The 20,538-nt window shown below is 36.2% G+C and overlaps 1 protein-coding gene across 1 annotated transcript in view; it reads left to right on the forward strand.

Annotated features, from left to right (window-relative positions):
• TES (testin LIM domain protein) overlaps positions 1–17,747 on the forward strand; it is a 45,412-nt gene extending 27,665 nt beyond the window's left edge. Inside the window, exons 3-7 of the mRNA XM_004741924.3 lie at positions 7,144–7,396; positions 8,277–8,612; positions 10,143–10,358; positions 10,764–10,922; positions 16,473–17,747. Coding sequence (XP_004741981.1) covers positions 7,144–7,396; positions 8,277–8,612; positions 10,143–10,358; positions 10,764–10,922; positions 16,473–16,661 — 1,153 coding nt within the window. The 3' untranslated portion in view covers positions 16,662–17,747. The remainder of the gene's footprint in view (positions 1–7,143; positions 7,397–8,276; positions 8,613–10,142; positions 10,359–10,763; positions 10,923–16,472) is intronic.
• Positions 17,748–20,538: the final 2,791 nt, after the last annotated feature.

Below are 20,538 nucleotides of genomic sequence, written 5' to 3' on the forward strand. Positions count from 1 at the left end.
AATATCTAGAGCTAAAAATATTTATGAGATGTTAGAACACAAACCCAAGATTTTGAATTTATAGTCATTCGTTTCATTTTGAAAGTGTAGTAATATCATTAGAATAATAGTTATTCATCATGTAAGTAATAGAATGAGTCTTTTATCTTCGATAAATCCTTCTATTGAGATAGTAGCATTTTGTAAGAAAAGTGTTACTTCAATATAGCACACATCTGTCCAGAGGATTTGATTGGTTTAGGGCTGGCTGAAAACTAAAAATTTCCCACCATAAATGGATTAATCCTTGTGTGGAATCCTGTAACAGAGGCCCATGCTTAAGTCCTTATAAGTATATCCTTGTTATAAAACGGCAGCTTCCAACCCTTTTAAAATATGGTTTGTAGCTGTGCCGTGACCATACCTTTAAATCTCTGTGAATGCTGGCAGCATGTCAAAGCACTCCAGTTGTTGCTACTTGCCTTGTAAAAATAATATTTTTTACAAAGAGTCATACAAAATAATTTCTCTTTGGGGGGGTGTGGGGGATGAAAAATAGTATCTTGACTGCTTTCAGCTTGAAACTGTAAATCTCTATTTTTCTGAGACAATACTTTTGCTAAATTTTGGTGTAACTCTCCTGGATTTAACTCAAGAAATCCAAAGTTGAAATATGAAAATGTGAGTATACAGTTCCAATTTGTCATGCATATTAACCTTTACATGTGTATGTGTTAACACCCTAAACTTTTTGTACAAAGAACTTTTTAGTACAAATAACCCTAATCCCCCATACCTTAGAGCTTCCTGGCCTATCAGATTACATTTGCAACTTTTTTAAAAAGGTTGTTAAAAAGACTCTTAAATAAACTTAATTCTGAATTCACTTCCCTTCTTTCTTCCCCAATCTAACTTTTATTAACATCCTATGGAGAATTTGAGTAGTGCTCTATAGGAAGGATAGGTTAGAAGATTTAGAGATTTGGCAACTGTGCTAAGTGTGGTAACTGACTTATAATTCCTTCAAAAATTGTTATCAAATTGGTATAGCTCATATAAATGTAGTAAACAAACTTTTGTCTGCATAAATCATCAGAAGTTACTGGTGAAGCATCTGAAGAAAGATACTAAACAAACCTTACAAACATTGCCCCAGCATGTGGGTACTACTGTGCTCACCCATGGCATTTTTGTTTTGTTTTAGGTTGGTATAAAATCAATTTTTTTTAAAATTCTTCATTTTCTTACGAAGAATAAGATCTGGATGATTTTAGGCTGAAGTTAATTCTGTAATAAATGTCCTACTCAGTCTCATACCTTTTCTTGGGTACCAAGATAATGATATCCTTTTCTCCCCTGATTTCTCAACAAAATTTTCGTTTAGATAAACTTACTGGATATCTTCCTAATGACTTTAAAAGTTCTTAAAAGAGGGTGCTTGGGTGGCTTAGTCGGTTAAGTGTCAGACTCTTGATTTTGCCTCAGGTCATGATGTTGGGGTTGTGAGATCAAGCCCCACATTGGGCTCCACGCTCGGTGCAGTCTGCTGGAGATTCTCTCCCTCTGTCCCTCTCCTGCTGATGTGCGTTCTCTCTCTCTCAAATGAATAAATACATTAAAAACAAAATCAAACAAACAAATAAATAAATAAATCTAAATCAAATAAATAAATAAATCTCTCTTAAGAGAGATTTGTAGAAATAAAAATTTCCAATTTAAATAGTTGATTCAAATGTAAAACACTGTAGCCTGACCCCTCCCCCATATTATTTAAAATAATTTTTTGAACTAGTAAATAGCATTGATTTCTATAATGGATAGCTCTTGGCACCTGGCCCAGATTTTATAGGTCTCTTTCTTGAACTGTGGTTTGTAGCTATCCCCTTGTATTTTAGAAATGGAGCTCTAGAGTAAGGGGTCCCAAAGGGATGTGGTCACTCCAGCTGCTTAGTGATGACAACTCAAACTGAAAGAACCATTCCACCCCTCAGCCCTGTTCCTGCCAAGTGCTCTATTACTGCAGACACCGTGCTGCCACGAGGATGCAGATGAGGTTTATAATGTGTGTGGGACTTTGAAAGCTATCATGAATCAATCATGGGTTTTCCCCACTGAGAAAACTGAAAACCTCTTTTTCCCCTCATCACTGCTGCTATCGGTATACTGTTTTAACCTGATTTTACCTACTTAATAAGGGTATGTGGATGGGTGAAGGGATGGATGGGGAAGATAGATATTCTCAGAACGTAAACCTTCCAAGAATAGCCAGAACAAATAATAAAAAAAAGTATAGAGATGACTCTTATATCATTGGCTAATACACCTTTTTATATATAATGTTTCATAGCAAATAGAACTTATTTATTCTATAGCTTGTTATAGTTCATGCTTTAGAAACCACCAGACTTTATTTCACATATTTTTTTGTCTTTCAAATTCTAAAATCTAACTCCCCTTATTTTAGGGTGCACATGTTGTTCTGGAGTAGAACTGGGTAATAAACATTTCCAGAGGAAGTCCATATCCTTCATCACATATCTTTGTGACTTTGTTACTTCCTTCTTTAGTCAATCACTTTGCTAATTATTAGGATGCATGCCATAGTTCACAGACATATAAGGATCTATTTATCTATATTAAGGACTAAATTCCCACCCCTAAAGAACTAAAGACTGCTCATGAAGGTATGATTTTAAACTTGGACCAAAAGCAATGTGATAGTTTTATGGATGATTATATTGTTTTTGTTAACTAAAGAACAAGAATAAAGAACATACCGTAGTAGAATAAGATGCTCCTTCCCACTGGGTGGGAGGATGAGATAACCAGATTTAAGAGTCTTTTATAGCTGAACTAGAATATGCAAACTCTTCAGCACATTCTTACCAAATAAAGATTTCTAACCAATGTGTGCACAAGGAAGTTAGTTTGCCTCCCCACCCCCTATATCTCTGTCTCTCTCTCTGTCTCTCTGTCTCTCTCTCTCTCTGGACTGCACAAGTCAAATCTAATATTTTTAGTTTGATACCTCACCTTAAGAAAACAAAACACAAAAATCTATAATCATTTAATAATTTATTATTTGGCAAAGAGATTCATTTAAGAATTTTTAGTTGTTTTTTCCTAACTTAAGTAGTATAGAGAAATCCAATTTTAAGTCTAGAAAACTTATTAAACTCTTACTGATGTTAATGCATTTCTGTATGATCAGTCACAGTGTTTGTGATTAATAGCGGTTTAGTTTCCTCCTTTCTGATGAATCCTTATAACTTCACTTTCTTTGATTTTTCTTACTGCTCTGATTAGCACCCACAGGACTGTATGAGTGAAGTGATGGCAAGGTTGCTTTCTTGATGAAACAAATGCACTAAATATGATGTATGTTTAGTGTGGGCTTTTCCCCAGAAACCCTTCCTAAAATTCTGTCTGTTTTTCTTCTGGAGCTAAAACTACTAAGCAAAATGTAGTCAGAAGAGATGTTAAAATGTATGGGATGCTTTTCTTTTTTTTTCCCTGTATCTTATAAGAAGCAAATACTTGTTTTATTAGTTTCTGCTATTTATTATCTTCCATGTTCTTTAGACTTATTCTTTGTTTTTCCTAACTTCTTGAGTTAAACTTACTAATTTTATTCTTTTGTCCTTCCAGCTCGAGCATATTAGCTATGTCTTTTCTCCTGAGCAACCCCTCAGTTGTGTTCTGCATTTCAAGAAGTAATAGTTTTGTTTTCTTTTTTCCTAAAAATGTTAGTTTTAATTCCTATTGTGATTGTTTCAATATTGAATTTTTTAGGAGTCTTTCAAAAGTACTTTCTAGTTACTTTTCTTTCAAATTATGTTCAGTTAGCCAACTTATGGCACATCATTGGTTTTTAATGTAGTATTCAGTGATTCATTAGTTGCATATAACACCCCATGCTCATCACGTACCCTCCTTAATACCCATCACCCGGCTACCCCGTCCCCCCACCCTCCTCCATTCTGTAACCCCCAGTTTGTTTCCTGGAGTCCAGAGTCTCTCGTGGTTTGTCTCCCTCTCTGATTTCTTTTTTTGCTGTTGATTTCTAACATACTTATATTCTGATCAGATAATGTGGTTGATGGTGATTCCTTGGGCATTTCTTGAGACTTGGTCTATCTTTTTCCTGAAGTGTATCAACTGTTCACAAAAGAAGTGCTCTCCAGTCACTGTATAGGATATTTTTTATGGATCAGCTTGATCAGGATTATTGCATTATTCAAATCTTTATTTCTAATTTTTAGTGTTATTATAATGAGTTTATTTCTTAAAGTTCTGTTATTTTTGCTTATATATTTTGAATAGGTTATTAAACTATATTAATTTTATACTTGTTACATTATAGAGGTGATTTTAAATTTCTGTCACTACATAGTGATTCTCTTTAATATTCATTAAAGAGCATTAAAGTCTAAAGTGTGTGATATTAATATAACTATCTAATTTAATTTTTGTTGGAATTTGCCTGATGTATCTCTTTGCATCCTTATGCTTTCATCCTTTCTTTGCCCTTAAATTTTAAGTGTCTCTTCCAAGTAGCATAAAGTCTGATTTTGTTGTATTACTCAGTCTGAAATCCTTTGTCTTTTAACTGGAGCATTGAGTCCATTTACTGTGACTATTGATATATTTGGATTATGTTAACCATCTTAATTTGTGCTTTCTACATGTCCTAATCTTCTAAGTTTCTTTTTTCTCCTCTTACTGCCTCCTGTTTAATTACTTGCATTTTATATCACCCTTCCATTTTCTAAGTTTAGAAATTATATGTAATATGTCCTTTTTTAAGGACATATTAACTTTTTTAAAGTTATCTAGTTAACTTACTATGCATGCTTAACAACATCAAATGTTAATCTGTATCTTCGATATCTTCCTGAACAATGTAAGGATATTACAAATTTTTTTAAATTCTCAGACTCCTCCCTCTGATTTATATACTACCATTGCCCTATATTAACTTTCAGCTTATGTTTTTAACACCACAAAGTCTCTCAACTTCTCTGTTTTCCTCAGTCACCTTTTCCAGCTTTTGCTTACTCTGCCAGGCTCCTTCCTGAGTCCCCACCTTTTCCCTGTACTCTTGCCTAGGAAGTGAAAGTGATCTGTTTACTTTACATGCAAATGTGTCACTCCCCGACTCCCAAATTTATATTTTCTAACAGGCTACAGTTTTAACACCAGATCTACATATCCTACAATCTACTTGATATCTTTACCCTGTTTTGTAGACATTTTGAACTTTTCAGTAGTTGAATTTTGGAGAGCTTTGATCAGCTTCCCCCCTCCCAACTATCTCAGATCTGTTCTTTCATAGTTATATTCCTTCCACCAGCTTACTCATCCTGGAAACCTGGGTTCATTTTCTGACAGATTGGGCCTTCCCTTTAGCATCACTACATCCAAATCAACCACAAAGTTTCATCAGTTTTACCTTTGAGGAGATCTGTTCTTTTTTTTTTCCCTATCTCCACTGTTAAATACTATAGTCTAAGCTATAATACATTGTACCTAGACCACAACAATAACCATCCAAAATATAAATTCCACTTGTAAAGCAGTAGTAGCATGCAAACTGGATGCATTATTGACATATTAATTGAACTGATCTCACTCCTTCCAATTATGTCTACCCCTAATCCATTCTCATATAATAGGTGGTAGAGTTTTTGAGAATGATAGATCTAATCATGTTAGTCCATTACCTAAAAGCCTTCAGTGCCTCCTGCTTATTCTTACAGTAAAAGCCAAATCTTTTAATGTGTCCTACAAGTCCCTACACATCTTATGCCTGCCCACCTCTCCAACCTTGTCACTCCCCCTTTATTTACCTCACTGCAGCCATGCCAGCCTTCTCTGATTATGGGACCTAAGGGCACAAACTCTTTCCTAATTCAGGACCATCACAAATACACTTTCTACCCAATGTTTGGAGGCTTTTCATCTCTCTTCTTTATCCCATCTCAAGTAAACACACACACACACACACACCATACTTGTTTCATTATCCTTCAGATTCTCAACCTAAATGTTAGTTTCTTATGGAGTAATATTTCTATGGAGCCCTTTTCTCACCAGTTCTAAGTAAAAATTAGACCTCTCAAAATATCCTGTACTTATCTATCACAAATGCAGTTATAGGGTGTATCAATCTAAGTTCATTGCTATAAGCTTAGCTAAGTGCTATATATAAGCTAAGCACATGGATGTTCATGTAAGTTGCATGAAAGAATGATTACCTGCTAGACCAGATTGGAGAAAGAGAGCAGTAGCTTTCATCTAGTGGTATCTTTCATTTCATTTCTCTGAAACTCCAGGGACTTTCATCTATCTGGTTTTTTATACATATGAGAGCACATAGTAAGTGGTCAGTGAATGTTTGAAGGAATAAAAGGAAAGGAAAGAAAGAGAAAGAAAACGGGACATGGGAAAGGAAGGGAAATTAGCAAGGGGACAGGAAAGGAGATGAGGAAAGCTAATGCTGCATATAGCTTTATAGTCCTTGATCAGAAAAGTTATATCAGCCTCCCTCTCACTTAGAAAAAATTCCCAAAACAAAAAACTTAGGTAATGGCTATGAAATTTTACCATGCAATAAAATGTGAAATTTGCTGTAATAGTGTTTGGGTGATTCTATTTACTTATTGATTTAAGAAAATGAGGAATACCAGATGAGGCTTTGGTCAGATATGCCCCCTTGAGTGTACACTTTTTAATTAAAAACTAACTTTTTGGGCACCTGGGTAGTTCAGTGGGTTAAGCTTCTGCCTTTGGCTCAGGTCATGACCCCAGTGTCCTGGGATCGAGATCCGCATCAGGCTCTCTGCTCAGTGGGGAGCCTGCCTCCCCCCCTCTCTCTCTGCCTACTTGTGATCTCTCTCTCTCTCTTTCAAATAAATAAATAAAATATTAAAAAAGAAAAGAACAACTAACTTTTTAAAGTCTTATAATGTGAAGGTACATTTTTATGTTTCCTTGGTTAAATTTATGGATAGCTTCTTGGAAGCCCCCCTGCCCAGTACCTTGCCTTTCCATACCATTTTGTGGAACATGTATAAAAGTATTTTATAAACTATAAATGTATGAGTATGCTTACTTATTTATTAGGTATAATTAGTTATTGCCAACTTATTTCCAAAATTATAGAAAAATATGTCGTAACTGCAAGTGTGGCCAAGAAGAGCATGATGTCCTCTTGAGCAATGAAGAGGATCGAAAAGTGGGAAAACTTTTTGAAGACACCAAATATACCACCCTGATTGCAAAGCTAAAATCAGATGGAATTCCCATGTATAAACGTAATGTTATGATATTGACCAATCCAGTTGCTGCCAAGAAGAATGTCTCCATCAATACAGTTACCTATGAATGGGCTCCTCCTGTCCAGAATCAGGCATTGGTAAATAATTAGGGGAAGGGCAGTCTGTTTGTTAAATTTCAGGGGCTATTTTTTTAGGGCAGTCCCTTTGGTGACCTAATCAACCTCAAGTCTGTTATTTTTCTGGGGTTCCCATTACTTTGACTTCAAACTTTTATTGGTTTTTGAAAGTAAAATTAGATACCTCATAGAATTTTCCTGACTACTCAGGTATGTTAACCCTTTTGAGGGAATGGTCTGACATTTTTAAATAATTAGATGAAAAACATATTTTGTATATATCTAGTAACTTCTAGCTTATACTTGAGAGGTATCTCTTAAGATGGCAAGGACTATCTGAAAGAATAGAATTTGTCTTTTTTTTTAACTCAAAAAGTGTTTAACAGTATATTTTACAATATAAAGAAAAAAAAGGTAATTTTGTGTCAAACTCCTTTTACTGTTATAACAACCAAATATAACATTTGGAAGTCTTTTAAGAAGACTAATTAAATCATTCAAGTGAATCTTACGATATCTTTTTTTATATATAATGATAAAATGTTCTTGATCCATAGGCAGTTCTAAACATTTAACCATGCCTGCTAAAAATTTGTGTTCTCTTGCAATTATATATTTGTATATATAACACAAGTAAACATTAATAACCAAAATCTTCTTATACACTGACAACAAAAGTTTAATTTCATGGAGAAAAATGTATTTATTTTTACTGAACTTAATCTATTTTACAATACCTTTTTTGATTATGTTAATATCTTAAGATATTTATATTATAAAGACTGTTATGAATGGATAAAACCCCCTTCTTTCTTAATTTGCTTCTGGTGTGTGTTATAAAATATTGCTTGTCTGATGACCAAGGCACCTCTCAGTTAACACGGGTCTCCTTGTGGTTCAGGCCAGGCAGTACATGCAGATGCTGCCCAAGGAGAAGCAGCCAGTGGCAGGCTCAGAGGGGGCACAGTACCGAAAGAAACAGCTGGCAAAGCAGCTCCCTGCACATGACCAGGACCCTTCAAAGTGTCATGAGTTGTCTCCCAAAGAGGTAAAAGAGATGGAACAGTTTGTGAAGAAATATAAGAGCGAAGCTCTGGGAGTAGGAGATGTCAAACTTCCCCGTGAGATGGATGCTCAAGGCCCCAACAGAATGTACATCCCTAGCGGGGATAGAAGCACCCCAGCAGCCGTGGGGGCCATGGAAGACAAATCAGCCGAACACAAAAAAACTCAGTATGTAAGTACAGAGCTCCTGGTGTTGGCCCAACTGGTCTGTTTCTACAGGTTCTTTCCCATTCTTTGAATATTTTTTACGGGGCGGGTGGGGGGGCGGGCGGGGTGGCATTCCTCAATTTCCAAAAGGAGTAAGTGAAGGAAATAAATTAAAATTCATTTTAGGTTTATTTTAGCAATCATCACATTTGAAACCTCTAACGCCAATTTTCTGATCTCTGTTGCCAAGAGTAATTGTGAGTTTTATGTATACATAGTAGTTAGCATTGGTGTCATGCTGGAAGACAACATGCTCCTCTAGAATCTGTTTCCAAACATAATTTTGGTGTTAATTGTTTATCTCTTCCCATAAACAAGAATAATGTATGATTAGGTTAATTCAGTTTTGCTTGTGAGAACATGCCTAAAATTCATAATTCAAATTTATATGGATATACAGTTGACGCTGAAAAACACAGGTTTGAACTATGTAGATCCACTTATACACAGATTTTTTTTTAATCGCTACAGTATAGTCCTATAAATGTATTTTCTCTTCCATTTTATTTTCTTAATAATAATTTCTTTTTTCTAGCTTACTCTATTGTAAGAATTCAGTATATAATTCATAAAACATACAAAATATGTGTTAATCAACTATGTTATTGGTAAGGCTTCAAATCAGTAGTAGACTATTAGTAGTTGAGTTTTTTTTTTTTTTTAAGATTTTATTTATTTATTTGACAGAGAAATTACAAGTACACTGAGAGGCAGGCAGAGAGAGAGAGAGAAGGAAGCAGGCTCCCTGCTGAGCAGAGAGCCCGATGCGGGACTTGATCCCAGGATCCCGAGATCATGACCTGAGCCGAAGACAGCGGCCCAACCCACTGAGCCACCCAGGCGCCCGAGTAGTTGAGTTTTGAGGAAGTCAAATTTATACGTAGATTTCTGATTACGTGTGGGGTCAGCACCCCTAACCCCTGTGTTGTTCGAGGGTCAACTATACAACCAATATTACTTTTTAAAAATCTCTCATAGGAGGGAAATTGAAGTCTTTTTCTTATGCCTTGAAATTAAAAGAGAATTGTGATACACATGAACAAAATATAAGAGCTAAATTTAGTGTAATATATTTCTCATAGATACAAATAATGCATTAACCAATAAGGCTTAGTCCTGTTTAAAAAGAGAGAGAGAGAGAGAGAGAGAGAGAGAGAGAGAAAGATACCAATACCAATAAGCTCTAAGTTAATGATTTTGGGAGAACCACTTAAAAGTTGGGGTGGAAATTATTGTTGCCCTTTTTCTGTAAGTGATAACTCAGGAAACAGTGCTCCTTTACAGCAGGGCACAAGAATTAGGTTTGAAGAGCCTGGAGAAAGCCAAGAAATTCCATTTCCCGGAAATGCTGACATCTTACTGTCTCTGTGGACAAATTACTAATTTTAGTAGGAATTCTTTCTCTTGGAAGTTGTTTCTCTGAATTCCTGTGACACTGATGATGAGAAATGCCAGTTTTACAATGACATATTGTTTTGAACGGGTTTCCTTTCAGTCCTGCTACTGCTGCAAACAGAGTATGAAAGAGGGTGACCCAGCCATCTATGCTGAAAGGGCCGGCTATGATAAACTGTGGCATCCAGCTTGTTTCGTCTGCAGTACCTGCCACGAGCTCCTGGTCGACATGATTTATTTCTGGAAGAAAGGGAAGCTGTACTGTGGCAGACATTACTGTGACAGTGAGAAACCACGGTGTGCTGGCTGCGATGAGGTGTGTTCCCTGCAGCTCCTATAGATGGGCTCCCTCTGGTGCCCCCATAGAGTCCCCTAACCATCTTCACTGGGCCATCCTTGGCAGAAAGTCCACATGAATTAGCCAATATTTACACGCAGAGGAGTTGAGTGGGAAAACAACTTTTAACTCAGTCATTCGGGGTGTCTATGTTAACTGTGTTGACTAATGAAAGACTGTCCAGGAACATAGAAGACTGATTTGGACTGAAGGAAATAATAACTTGAATTTAAGGATTAAGTTATTTTCAGACTTTGAGATCAGGAAAGTGGGTTGATTTTTTACTTGTGGATCTAAATCCCTTACTAGTCTATGGAACCTAGCTTTGTCATTTGTAGCAAAAAGGAAAATACGTGATTCCTCTTATTTTTGCCCTCTTCCCAGTTGATATTCAGCAATGAGTACACCCAAGCAGAAAACCAAAATTGGCATTTGAAACACTTCTGCTGCTTTGACTGTGACAACATCCTAGCTGGGGAAATATATGTGATGGTCAATGACAAGCCCGTGTGCAAGCCCTGCTATGTGAAGAATCATGCTGTGGTAAGAAGCGCTCTGGGGTATGGGTGCTTTGACCTGCTTGAGGACTTAACACTATGCCTTTATTTAAGCCAATGAGAAACAGAAAGGACTGCTGTTAAGTAAGAAACCTGTGATTCCTGCTATAGGGTCTTAAAATTCAGGTAATTCAAAAACAATAACATGCATTGACTGTGAGCCACCTCAAGATTTCTATCTGTGCAGTTTACACTATAGATTATAAGTGCTACTTAGTTATCAAATCCCCACTAAAAAAAGTTCTTTAATAGAAATGAGACTGATTGGTTCTCATCATACAGATCAGAGTCCATTTACATTAAGATTTTAGGAGCTGTTTATGTTCTTTAGCTGTGTTTGAGTGTTTTTGCTTTCTGTTCCATGTTCCTAGGGCCCCCAACTGTGGCTTCATTATCTCTTTTTAACCTGGATGTTGTACAATGACTGTTTCTTAAACCCTTATTGAATTGATTGACTATAACAAAATTTGACCTACATATTTAGATTTATTTTTATCAGCCAAACATTCAAATAGTTAATGTGAGAGTATATTTTTTTTCTTGGCTCTACCCTGCTTACACAGAGCTGCTATTGCACGAAGGCCAAGAGATAAGCAATTTAGATAAAGGATAGATAAAGAAAGTTGGCCATATATAGTAAACCTCTTAATCCAAGGGATATTAAAATGATAGACATCTACTTCTTTATAAGCAGGAAAATATGTACTAAAGTTCCTCAGAGCTATCATGTAAAGCAGGCTTCTGGCTAAGGAATACAGTGTTGTATTTATATCATTCTAGGAGTGTGGTACTGTGGGAATAACGTAGTAAGTTCTGATGCCAGTGCCAGTTTTCAACCTTTATCTACTCTCTGAGTATAATTCGTCATTTTCTATCAATTCTGCCTCGTCCGTAAATCTCAGATCCTCACAGTTACAGCTATACTCTACTTCAGACCTTTATTTTTTGTCATTTGGATTATTATAGTGACCTCAAGTTTGGTCTCCCCACGTCCACTCTTCATCTTGTCCAGAATCACCTTCCATAATGATGGAAGGTAATCTTTCTGAAACGCAAACCTAATCAGTAAGCCTTTACTTACCAGATCCAGCCCCTCCTTGCCTGTTCAGCCTCTTCTACTAGTTACCCAATCCAAATCATATTCACCAAGTTACGCATTTTCTAGCTTTTAGACTATTCTGGGTCTTCTACTCACCTTAACTCCTCCATCTGTTGCACTCTCCCCGTTCCCTGTTTCACCTGCTCAGACTCAGTGGAGGCTTTTTTTAGAATACCTTTCTTAATTTTTTTGGTCCTAAGCTCCAGCCATTTTTCTCTGGGTAAGATGCCTCTCTGTGCTCCAGCAGAGCACATCTGTGTGTAATTAATACCACCCTTCTGTCTCCTCCCCTAGACTATAAGCAGCTGGTGGACAGAGCTTGCCTTTTTATTTCCATGCCCTCAATGTCTGCCCTTAGGAAATGTTCAAGTGACTTCTTTGTCCTCTAATATTTCTCATTTGCTTTGGATCAACATGGGCCTCCTTATACCTGGGGAAAGGATTATGAATCACCATGTGACCTGGTACATAATTTAGCTAAAAACTGCTTCCCTGAATATTATTGCTACAGTTTCTTTGAAGGTAAATTGTTATCATAATGTATATTTTACTATAGGGCTGTGTGACCTCAGTCTCAAGGACCAGGATGCAAATTCCATGTAGGCAGGGAACTTTGTCTGCGGTGTTTTCTAATTCCAACATAAGAACAGCACAGTAGATACTCAGTAAATACTGAATAAAGCCTTAAACAGATGAAGCTGCTTTATGTAACTGTTATAAGCTTCTCTTCCTTAGCTTGTAACTAACCAACACAGAGGAATAACCAGAGATATTATGAAAACACAGAGAGAAAATTTATAAATCATTTAGCTTTATAATGTGGTACGATTTCTTTAAGGAAGTTTACTTTCTCAGTAAGATGTACTATTGCCCTTTGCCTAAAATTAAAATGAACAGCTTTTTCCATTGCCTGCACAAACCAGCTAATGATGAAACAAGCTATCCCTTCCACATACTAAATGATGTAAAATTTTGAAGATTGTCTGGTTTAGGGCATCAGTCTGCTTAGATCTTTTAATCTTCAAACAAACAAATTGTCTGTGGACCTGAAGGCAAGAACTCAATTTAAAACAGGATATTTCTGTGGGAAAAAAATTAACTTAGAAAGAGGATAGTGGGAAATACACTTAGTTTGTCTCTAAATGGTCTCTGGAATTCTGGTCTCAAATGGCCATTTCCTGAATTCACATCTCTGAGACTTCACAGGAACCTCTTGCCAGAGAGGTCATTACAATAAGTGTTGTTAGTGGTTTTTTTTTTTTTTTTTCACATTGTATATACAAATAAACTAAAAGAAGTAGGAGAAATTGAAGGAAATCAGAACAAATTGAAATACTTTAAGAACCCCCAAAAATCAAATGCCAGGCAGAAAGTGGTAAAGCACATCATCTCCCAGACACTCAATGAGGCCTAGGCAACTTTCAGATTTATAAAGAATTAGGGGCAGTAGGTTTTAGCTGGGACTCTCTGTCAGAATTTGGAATGAATGACAAATTATTAGAAAAACTAAATTATATGAAACCACAAAGCTTAAATTCCTATACCATTCAGTGTGTTCATTAGTTTTTTTTTTTTTAGCCTAAGCAATTTCCTTAATTTTATATATAATTGAATAGTAGTGATCTCTTTTTTATTTTTTTTTTAAGATTTATTTATTTATTTGCTAGAGAGTGAGAGAGAGAGAATGACAGGGGAGAAGGTCAGAGGGAGAAGTAGACGCCTCATGGAACTGGGAGCCCAATGCGGGACTCAATCCCGGGATTCCAGGATCATGACCTGAGCGGAAGGCAGTTGCTTAACCAACTCAGCCCCGCAGGTGCCCCAGTTATATCTTTTTTAAAATCACAAATAAAAATATGAATTTCAAAAGATATGAAAAGATCCACAAGTATTGTTAGAGGGTTGAGATAAAGAAGATAAGTCATGGTCTAAAAGCATGTTCTAAAAACAATTTTTTCTAAAAAAATTTGTGAGATGTGTCTATGTTACACAAACAAGTTTAAAATATTGAAAAATTAATATGAAAGATAGAAAACTGCAAAGGCCAATGTTCTAAATATAAATCTACAAAATATGAATATATGCAAAAGCAATTGCTTGCATGATACAGCTACAAATTAAGAGCTCACTTGTAATTAAAACACCCATTTTTGTCATATTCAGGAATAGCCACATATTGATCATGGAAAGAGAATATCTCTCTTGCTTCTCAGGAAACACTAGGTTGACATAACATGGGAATTAAATAGCTATAATCTCTGTAATTAGAAGTCATGTAGCACTAAAAAGAATGGAAAGTCAGGGCGCCTGGGTGGCTTAGTCGGTTGAGTGTCTGACTCTTGATTTCTCCTCAGGTCATGATCTCAGGTTGTGGGATCAAGCCCATGTCAGCCTCCATGCCAAGCTCAAAATCTCTACCCCCATCTCCTTCTGCCTCTCTCTTTCTCTCAAAATAAACAAAACCTTAAAAAAAAAAAAAGACATAGAAAGTATATTGCACGTTTGAAGTGGGTATTTGTAATAAGGCCTCACTTCACAACCTAAACCAGTTTTCCCCACTGAATAGCAGCCATGTTTTAAGGTCTTTTCAAGTAAGGAGGCTCAGGCTGAATGACATGCCCTCCTCTCTGAAGGATTCACATTAAGAAACCAAAGGTGCTGAAGATTAGACACTTCTATGTAATGCAGGACAGTCTGTCACTTTCTTTACTTGTTATAAAATACTTAAAAACTTTAGATAGTTCCATTCATTCAGAATATGCACAAACAGGAAAGCCTATGAACTATCTAGTGTTTTGGAAGTCTCGATAGGGTAGTTTTGTTTTCTCTTAAAATATTGAGGGTTATTCATTTATTTTCTTCATATGGATGTTCAGCTAAAGAAGAAAATTGTGTGTGTTGTGGATGTGGATACATGTGCATGCCATGTATTTATTTGTACATAACATACACTGAATTCCACAGAGAATATAAGTATTAATATTTTATAATATTTGATTATACATAAATTATGACTTAGAACAGAAGCCAATTAACTACAACTTTTAGTGCAAACTAATTATTCTCAAACACTGGCAGTATTTTAAGTTGCGTCCTTAATTATTTTGAACATGATTTTCATTTCATACTCTCTAGAAACCAGTGATGTTAATAATCTCATGTGTCAGAGGTAAGATTAGTAAAATTATGCTTCAAAGCTTTAATGACTGAGGAAAATCTTTTTTCTTAAAGACTATTTTTTTAAGAGCAGTGTTAGGTTTACAACAAAAGAGGAAGACACAGCAATTTCCCACATAACCTCTACACTTACACATATAGTATCTCACTCACTGTAACATCACTCACCTGAATGCTACATTTTTTACCAAGGATTAATCTACATTCACATTTCATAATCACCCAGAGTCCACAGTTCACCTCAGGGTTCATCCTCGGTGTTTCACATTCTGTGGGTTTGGACAAAAGTATAGCCTGGGCAAATGACATATACCCATCATAATAAAACTGTAGAGAATATTTTCACTGCCCTAAATGTCCTCTGTGCTCTCTACCTGGTCTTCTTTCCAATCCCCCATCCCACCCCTGACAACCAATAATCTTTTTATTTTCTCCATAGTTTTGCCTTTGCCAGAATGTGATACGGTTGGAATCATACAGTATGTTACTTTTTTAAAAGATTGGCTTCTTTCTCTTAGCAATGTGCATTTAAAATTCCTCCACGTCTTTTCATGGTTTGATAGCTCTGTCTTTTTTAGCACTGGTTAATATCCCATTGTCTCAATTACCACAGTGTATTTATCTCTTTACTTACTGAAGGACATCTTGGTTGCTTCCAGATTTTGGCAATTATAAATAAAGATTCTATAAATATCAATGTGCAAGTTTTTGTGGGCATAAGTTTTCAGCTCCTTTAGGTAAATGCCAAGGAGCATCATTTTGGACTGTATGATGAAAGTATATTCAGTTTTCTAAGAAACTGCTAAACTGTCTCCCAAAGTGGCTGTACATTTTGCATTCCCACCGATAATGAATGAGAGTTCCTGTTGTTCCACATCTTCACCAGCATTTGGATTTATAGAGAAAATCATAAAACTTTTCTATAATTAGTAAAGTAGAATACACTAGAATGAAACTTCTCTGAAACTCACCATTAAGACTTTCTGCCTCAAACACCATGGGGATATCTTACAAGCACCAAATCATCTGTTTGGTCTTTACCTGTTATTTCTCAGAGACACCCATTCTCTATAGACATCCATTAACAGTGGTGGGCTAAACAGTTAACTAGAAGGTCAATCTTAGTTATATATTTTTGAGGTGGTCATTCTCAGTTTAATTTACCATCTGAAAGAAAGACATTGTTTGTTCTAACATGAAAATGTTACTATCAGTTTGATTTCTCATCCTCTTCTGTTATCTATGTAATCAACTTAACAGGTATGTCAAGGGTGCCACAATGCCATCGACCCTGAAGTGCAGCGGGTGACCTATAACAATTTCAGCTGGCATGCGTCCACAGAGTGCTTTTTGTGTTCCTGCTGCAGCAAGTGTCTCATTGGGCAGAAGTTCATGCCAGTAGAAGGGATGGTTTTCTGTTCAGTGGAGTGTAAGAAGATGATGTCTTAAGAGGAAAGTACCAAGCAGTATTGAGCCATAGCTATCCTAAATGGTCTGCATTTCTACTGTAAAATGCAATTTGGAGAAATAAATGAAAAAAAAAAGAAACTGTAAAGGAAACCAGGAGATTTTGTTCAATGCCTTTCTTTGCTGTTTTTCCTTATCGATTTTTTTTTTCATCTCAATTTTTAAAACCTGCCTTTTAAGCACTTGATTTTTAAAACAGTAAGGAATTTTTATCTTTCCTTAGCTTTCCTCATGTAAAATCTTGGAGGTGGAAGCCTGGGTTTAATTAATCTTCATACACCTATCCCCCTGTGCCAAACAAACTATTTATGAACACTTAAAAATTAGTGTGCTGAATGAAAAAATGCACAATACTAGTTCTATATTCTTTTCCCCCCTCTCATGTAAAATGAAAGGAAATTAAACTTGCCCTAATGCCAAGGCTCTGCGTTTATTGCCTTATCTTATTCACTGAACTTTGTAGTGATACTCAGTGAATTCTTTTGACAAAGAAAAGAGAAACGCAGCAGAGTACAGAGGGCTATTATCATTCTAATGCTTTTGCATTTGCTCTTTTCTCATTTAGGCAGAGGTGGCTTTATTGTATTTCTCTACTTTTTTTTTTTTTTTAACTTGCCCTACCTCGCAGTATTCTCTTTGTAAGCTCATGACCTCCATCTGTGGCCTTAAATACTTTATTGTCACACATGGCATCCACTTTTTCCTTCTATAGGTGATTTCTGGCCTGGACATAAAAGCCAAGCCATTCACTTACGTTTCCAGTCCAAAGAACATGTATACCTTTTGTACCCAAGAAACTATAACTTGTACTGATTGCACTTGCCTACCATGGTTTGGATAGATTTTTTTTTTTTTGCATGAATTTACTCTTTTCTAATGGATACTGTTGTATGGTGCTTCTAAACCTGTTCAAGGGTATATATCGAATGTCTTCTTTGCCTGTATACTTCCATCTTTAGATATTTCTATGTTTATTTTTCCATATATATTTCCATATATACTATGCACTATAAAGATGAAACTGAATGAATGATATGTATATTCAAAATAAAGTCTCTTTCACCTCAACAATTGTACCTTTATTCTTCATATCCTTTCCCTTAGAGGAAAAAAAAATCAGTCTGCAGTTTAGCTTTGTCACAGCAGGGGGCGTCATCTCCACAGAGAAAGCCTCAAACAAAAATAAAGGCTGTTTCTCACAAGACAGGAAATTAAGCTTTTCTTTATGATGAAGGGATACATTTTATGAAAAAAAAATTTTTTGAGAGAGAGAGAGCATATGATCAGGGAGGGGTAGAAGAAGAATCTCAAGAAGGCTCCACACTCAATGCAGAGTCCCCCACACAGCTAGATCTTAAGACCCCAAGATCATGATCTGGGTTGAAATCAACAAGTCAGAAGTTTAACCAACTGAGCCATCCAGGTGCCCCTTTTATGACACTTAAATAAATCAAGCAAACAACAAATTTAAGTTTTCAATTCGTGCACAAGTTTCATCTTTCAGAAAAGAAATGTGTCGTTTTTTTAAAGATTTTATTTATTTATTTGACAGAGAGAGATCACAAGTAGGCAGAGAGGCAGGCAGCTGGACAGGGTGGGGGGGGGGGGGAGCAGGATCCCCACCGAGCAAAAGAGAGCCCGATGCAGAACTCCATCCCAGGACCCTGAGGTCACGACCAGAGCTGAAGGCAGAGGCTTAACCCACTAAGGCACCTAGGCGCCCAGAAATGTGTCATTTTAACTGAAGTTTGGGTAAGCTCTATCCTTTTGAGGTGAATCTAACAATTATTACTCTTACACTTGAATTGTTTTTTGGTTTTCTAACAATTTTTTCTGGCTACTTAGTGTGAAAAAGATGTGGTATAGTAGTAGATTAATTCTTCCTAGTTTAGCAGATCAAGAGATTTCTTTCTTTCTTTCTTTCTTTCTTTCTTTCTTCCTTCCTTCCTTCCTTCCTTCCTTCCTTCCTTTCATTTTTTTTTTCTTTTTTTCAGTCTGAAGTATTTCTGTCATAGTGGGAGTAGTGGTTTTCTATGACACATACTCAGAATAATTTGCTTTGGATTTTTTTTTCCCCAGTTCATGATTGTTTGGCTGATAGTGCTTTTCCTAAATTCCATATCCCATCTCACCACTCACATCCTATCACTAACATAAAGGTAGACACATTTATTCCTTCTGCATTATGCCTTCCTCAGCCATGAAAAAGTATCTTGAACACAAGTCACTTTATCTGAAGAAGTAATCTAATCATAGAGTATTAAATGCTTATATCATAAGTATCCATCATTATCTATAAATATCACTTTATGCTTGCTCTACTTAAGATGGCAACAAGTATACTTTCTGTAGCATTTTTTTTTTTTTAATTTAACAGAGATCACAGGTAGGCAGAGAGGCAGGCAGAGAGAGGAGGAAGCAGGCACCCCGCGGAGCAGAGAGCCCCAGTCCCATGACCCTGGGATCAGGACCCGAGCCAAAGGCAGAGGCTTTAACCCACTGAGCCACCCAGGCGCCCCACTTTCTGTAGCATTTTTTCCACAAAGTTGAACAAGTTAACTTTCCCAAGCATGGCTATGTGTGGATAAACTGAAACAATTCCCCTACATATGAACGTAGCCACTCTACATGTCTGCCTGCGCAACCTACATTCCCGGGGCTGAGGTAGAATCAAGCTGTCTGGGGATTGTTAGAGGCCCAAGAAAATTGACCAAATCCATCATTCACTACCCAAGATAACTGATGGCATGTATGTTAGGCATTTCCTAAAAGAATAAAGTACTTTGGCCTGGGAAATACAGAGCCACTGGGTTCAACTCTTTACTGTGACTTATTACTAAATGAACTGTAATGAAATTTATGTAATGCAAGAGAATGAGTGCTATTTTTTAATTTATCTTAATTTAATATTTTTTAATTAGGTTCTTTTTTAAACAAAAAGTCTTTTAAATACTTTGTCCTATAACAAGAGAATAAGATGGTTACTAGATTCTCTACGATTTATTTTCCCTCTAGCATTTGGATATGCTCACCCCTCACTCTCCACTATCATTTTATATTCTGCATTGTTGTCAATTCTAAATAATGGTTTACTTGGTACAGGGACCAAAGTTAAATCCTCTCCATGCTATAAGAAAAGATAGGGAAGTAATAAATATTTTTATCTGAATTCATGCATTCTTTTTCTTTAAAAGTAGATAATGAAGAATAGGTTTTTGTTTCCTAAATTCTCAAGGGTAAATGGAAATCTCTATCACCCAAATTCCATTTCAGTTCTTATTTTCAGAGATACAGCTTATTCTTTCTGTAGTCAATATAGAAGGCACTAACAACCATGTCTATGCAGTTAGCAGTAGAGATACTCTGGAAACTAGAATGGGAGGAAGAGAATACCAGGATATGAACCATGATAAAGGACCACAGAGAATAAGAGATGTCTTTTTCCCTTCTGCAGAAGCCACCATTTTGGATATTAAAAGGTTCTGTGGGGACTTCTGATTCTCTTATTCCCTACTCTGCTGTAGGTTCTTGAGAATAGAGAGGTTTCTTTCCTGACCCAGGAAGTTAAAAGATTTTGACACATCAGTTGTTGAAGAATACTGAGGTGAGGTAATACATTTATCATCCTTATTGGAAGAATCTGACATGTTAGAATGATTAATCATGAACTCATTCACAGAAACTGGACACATCCTGTTCATCTCTAAGTAGAATTTTGCTTGTAACCCTTGGATACAGTAATAATTTTGAGAAATCAATGGATTTCAGTTATTTGATTCCATTAACAAATGTGAGTTGCTTAAGAGACACACCAGCATTTCTATTTGTTGTAAAATATCATTTTTTTCCTCAAATGAGG

Source organism: Mustela putorius, unplaced genomic scaffold, assembly GCF_011764305.1.
Source record: "Mustela putorius furo isolate JIRA1106 unplaced genomic scaffold, ASM1176430v1.1 tig00003845_pilon_pilon_pilon, whole genome shotgun sequence".
NCBI classification, from domain to species: domain Eukaryota; kingdom Metazoa; phylum Chordata; class Mammalia; order Carnivora; family Mustelidae; genus Mustela; species Mustela putorius.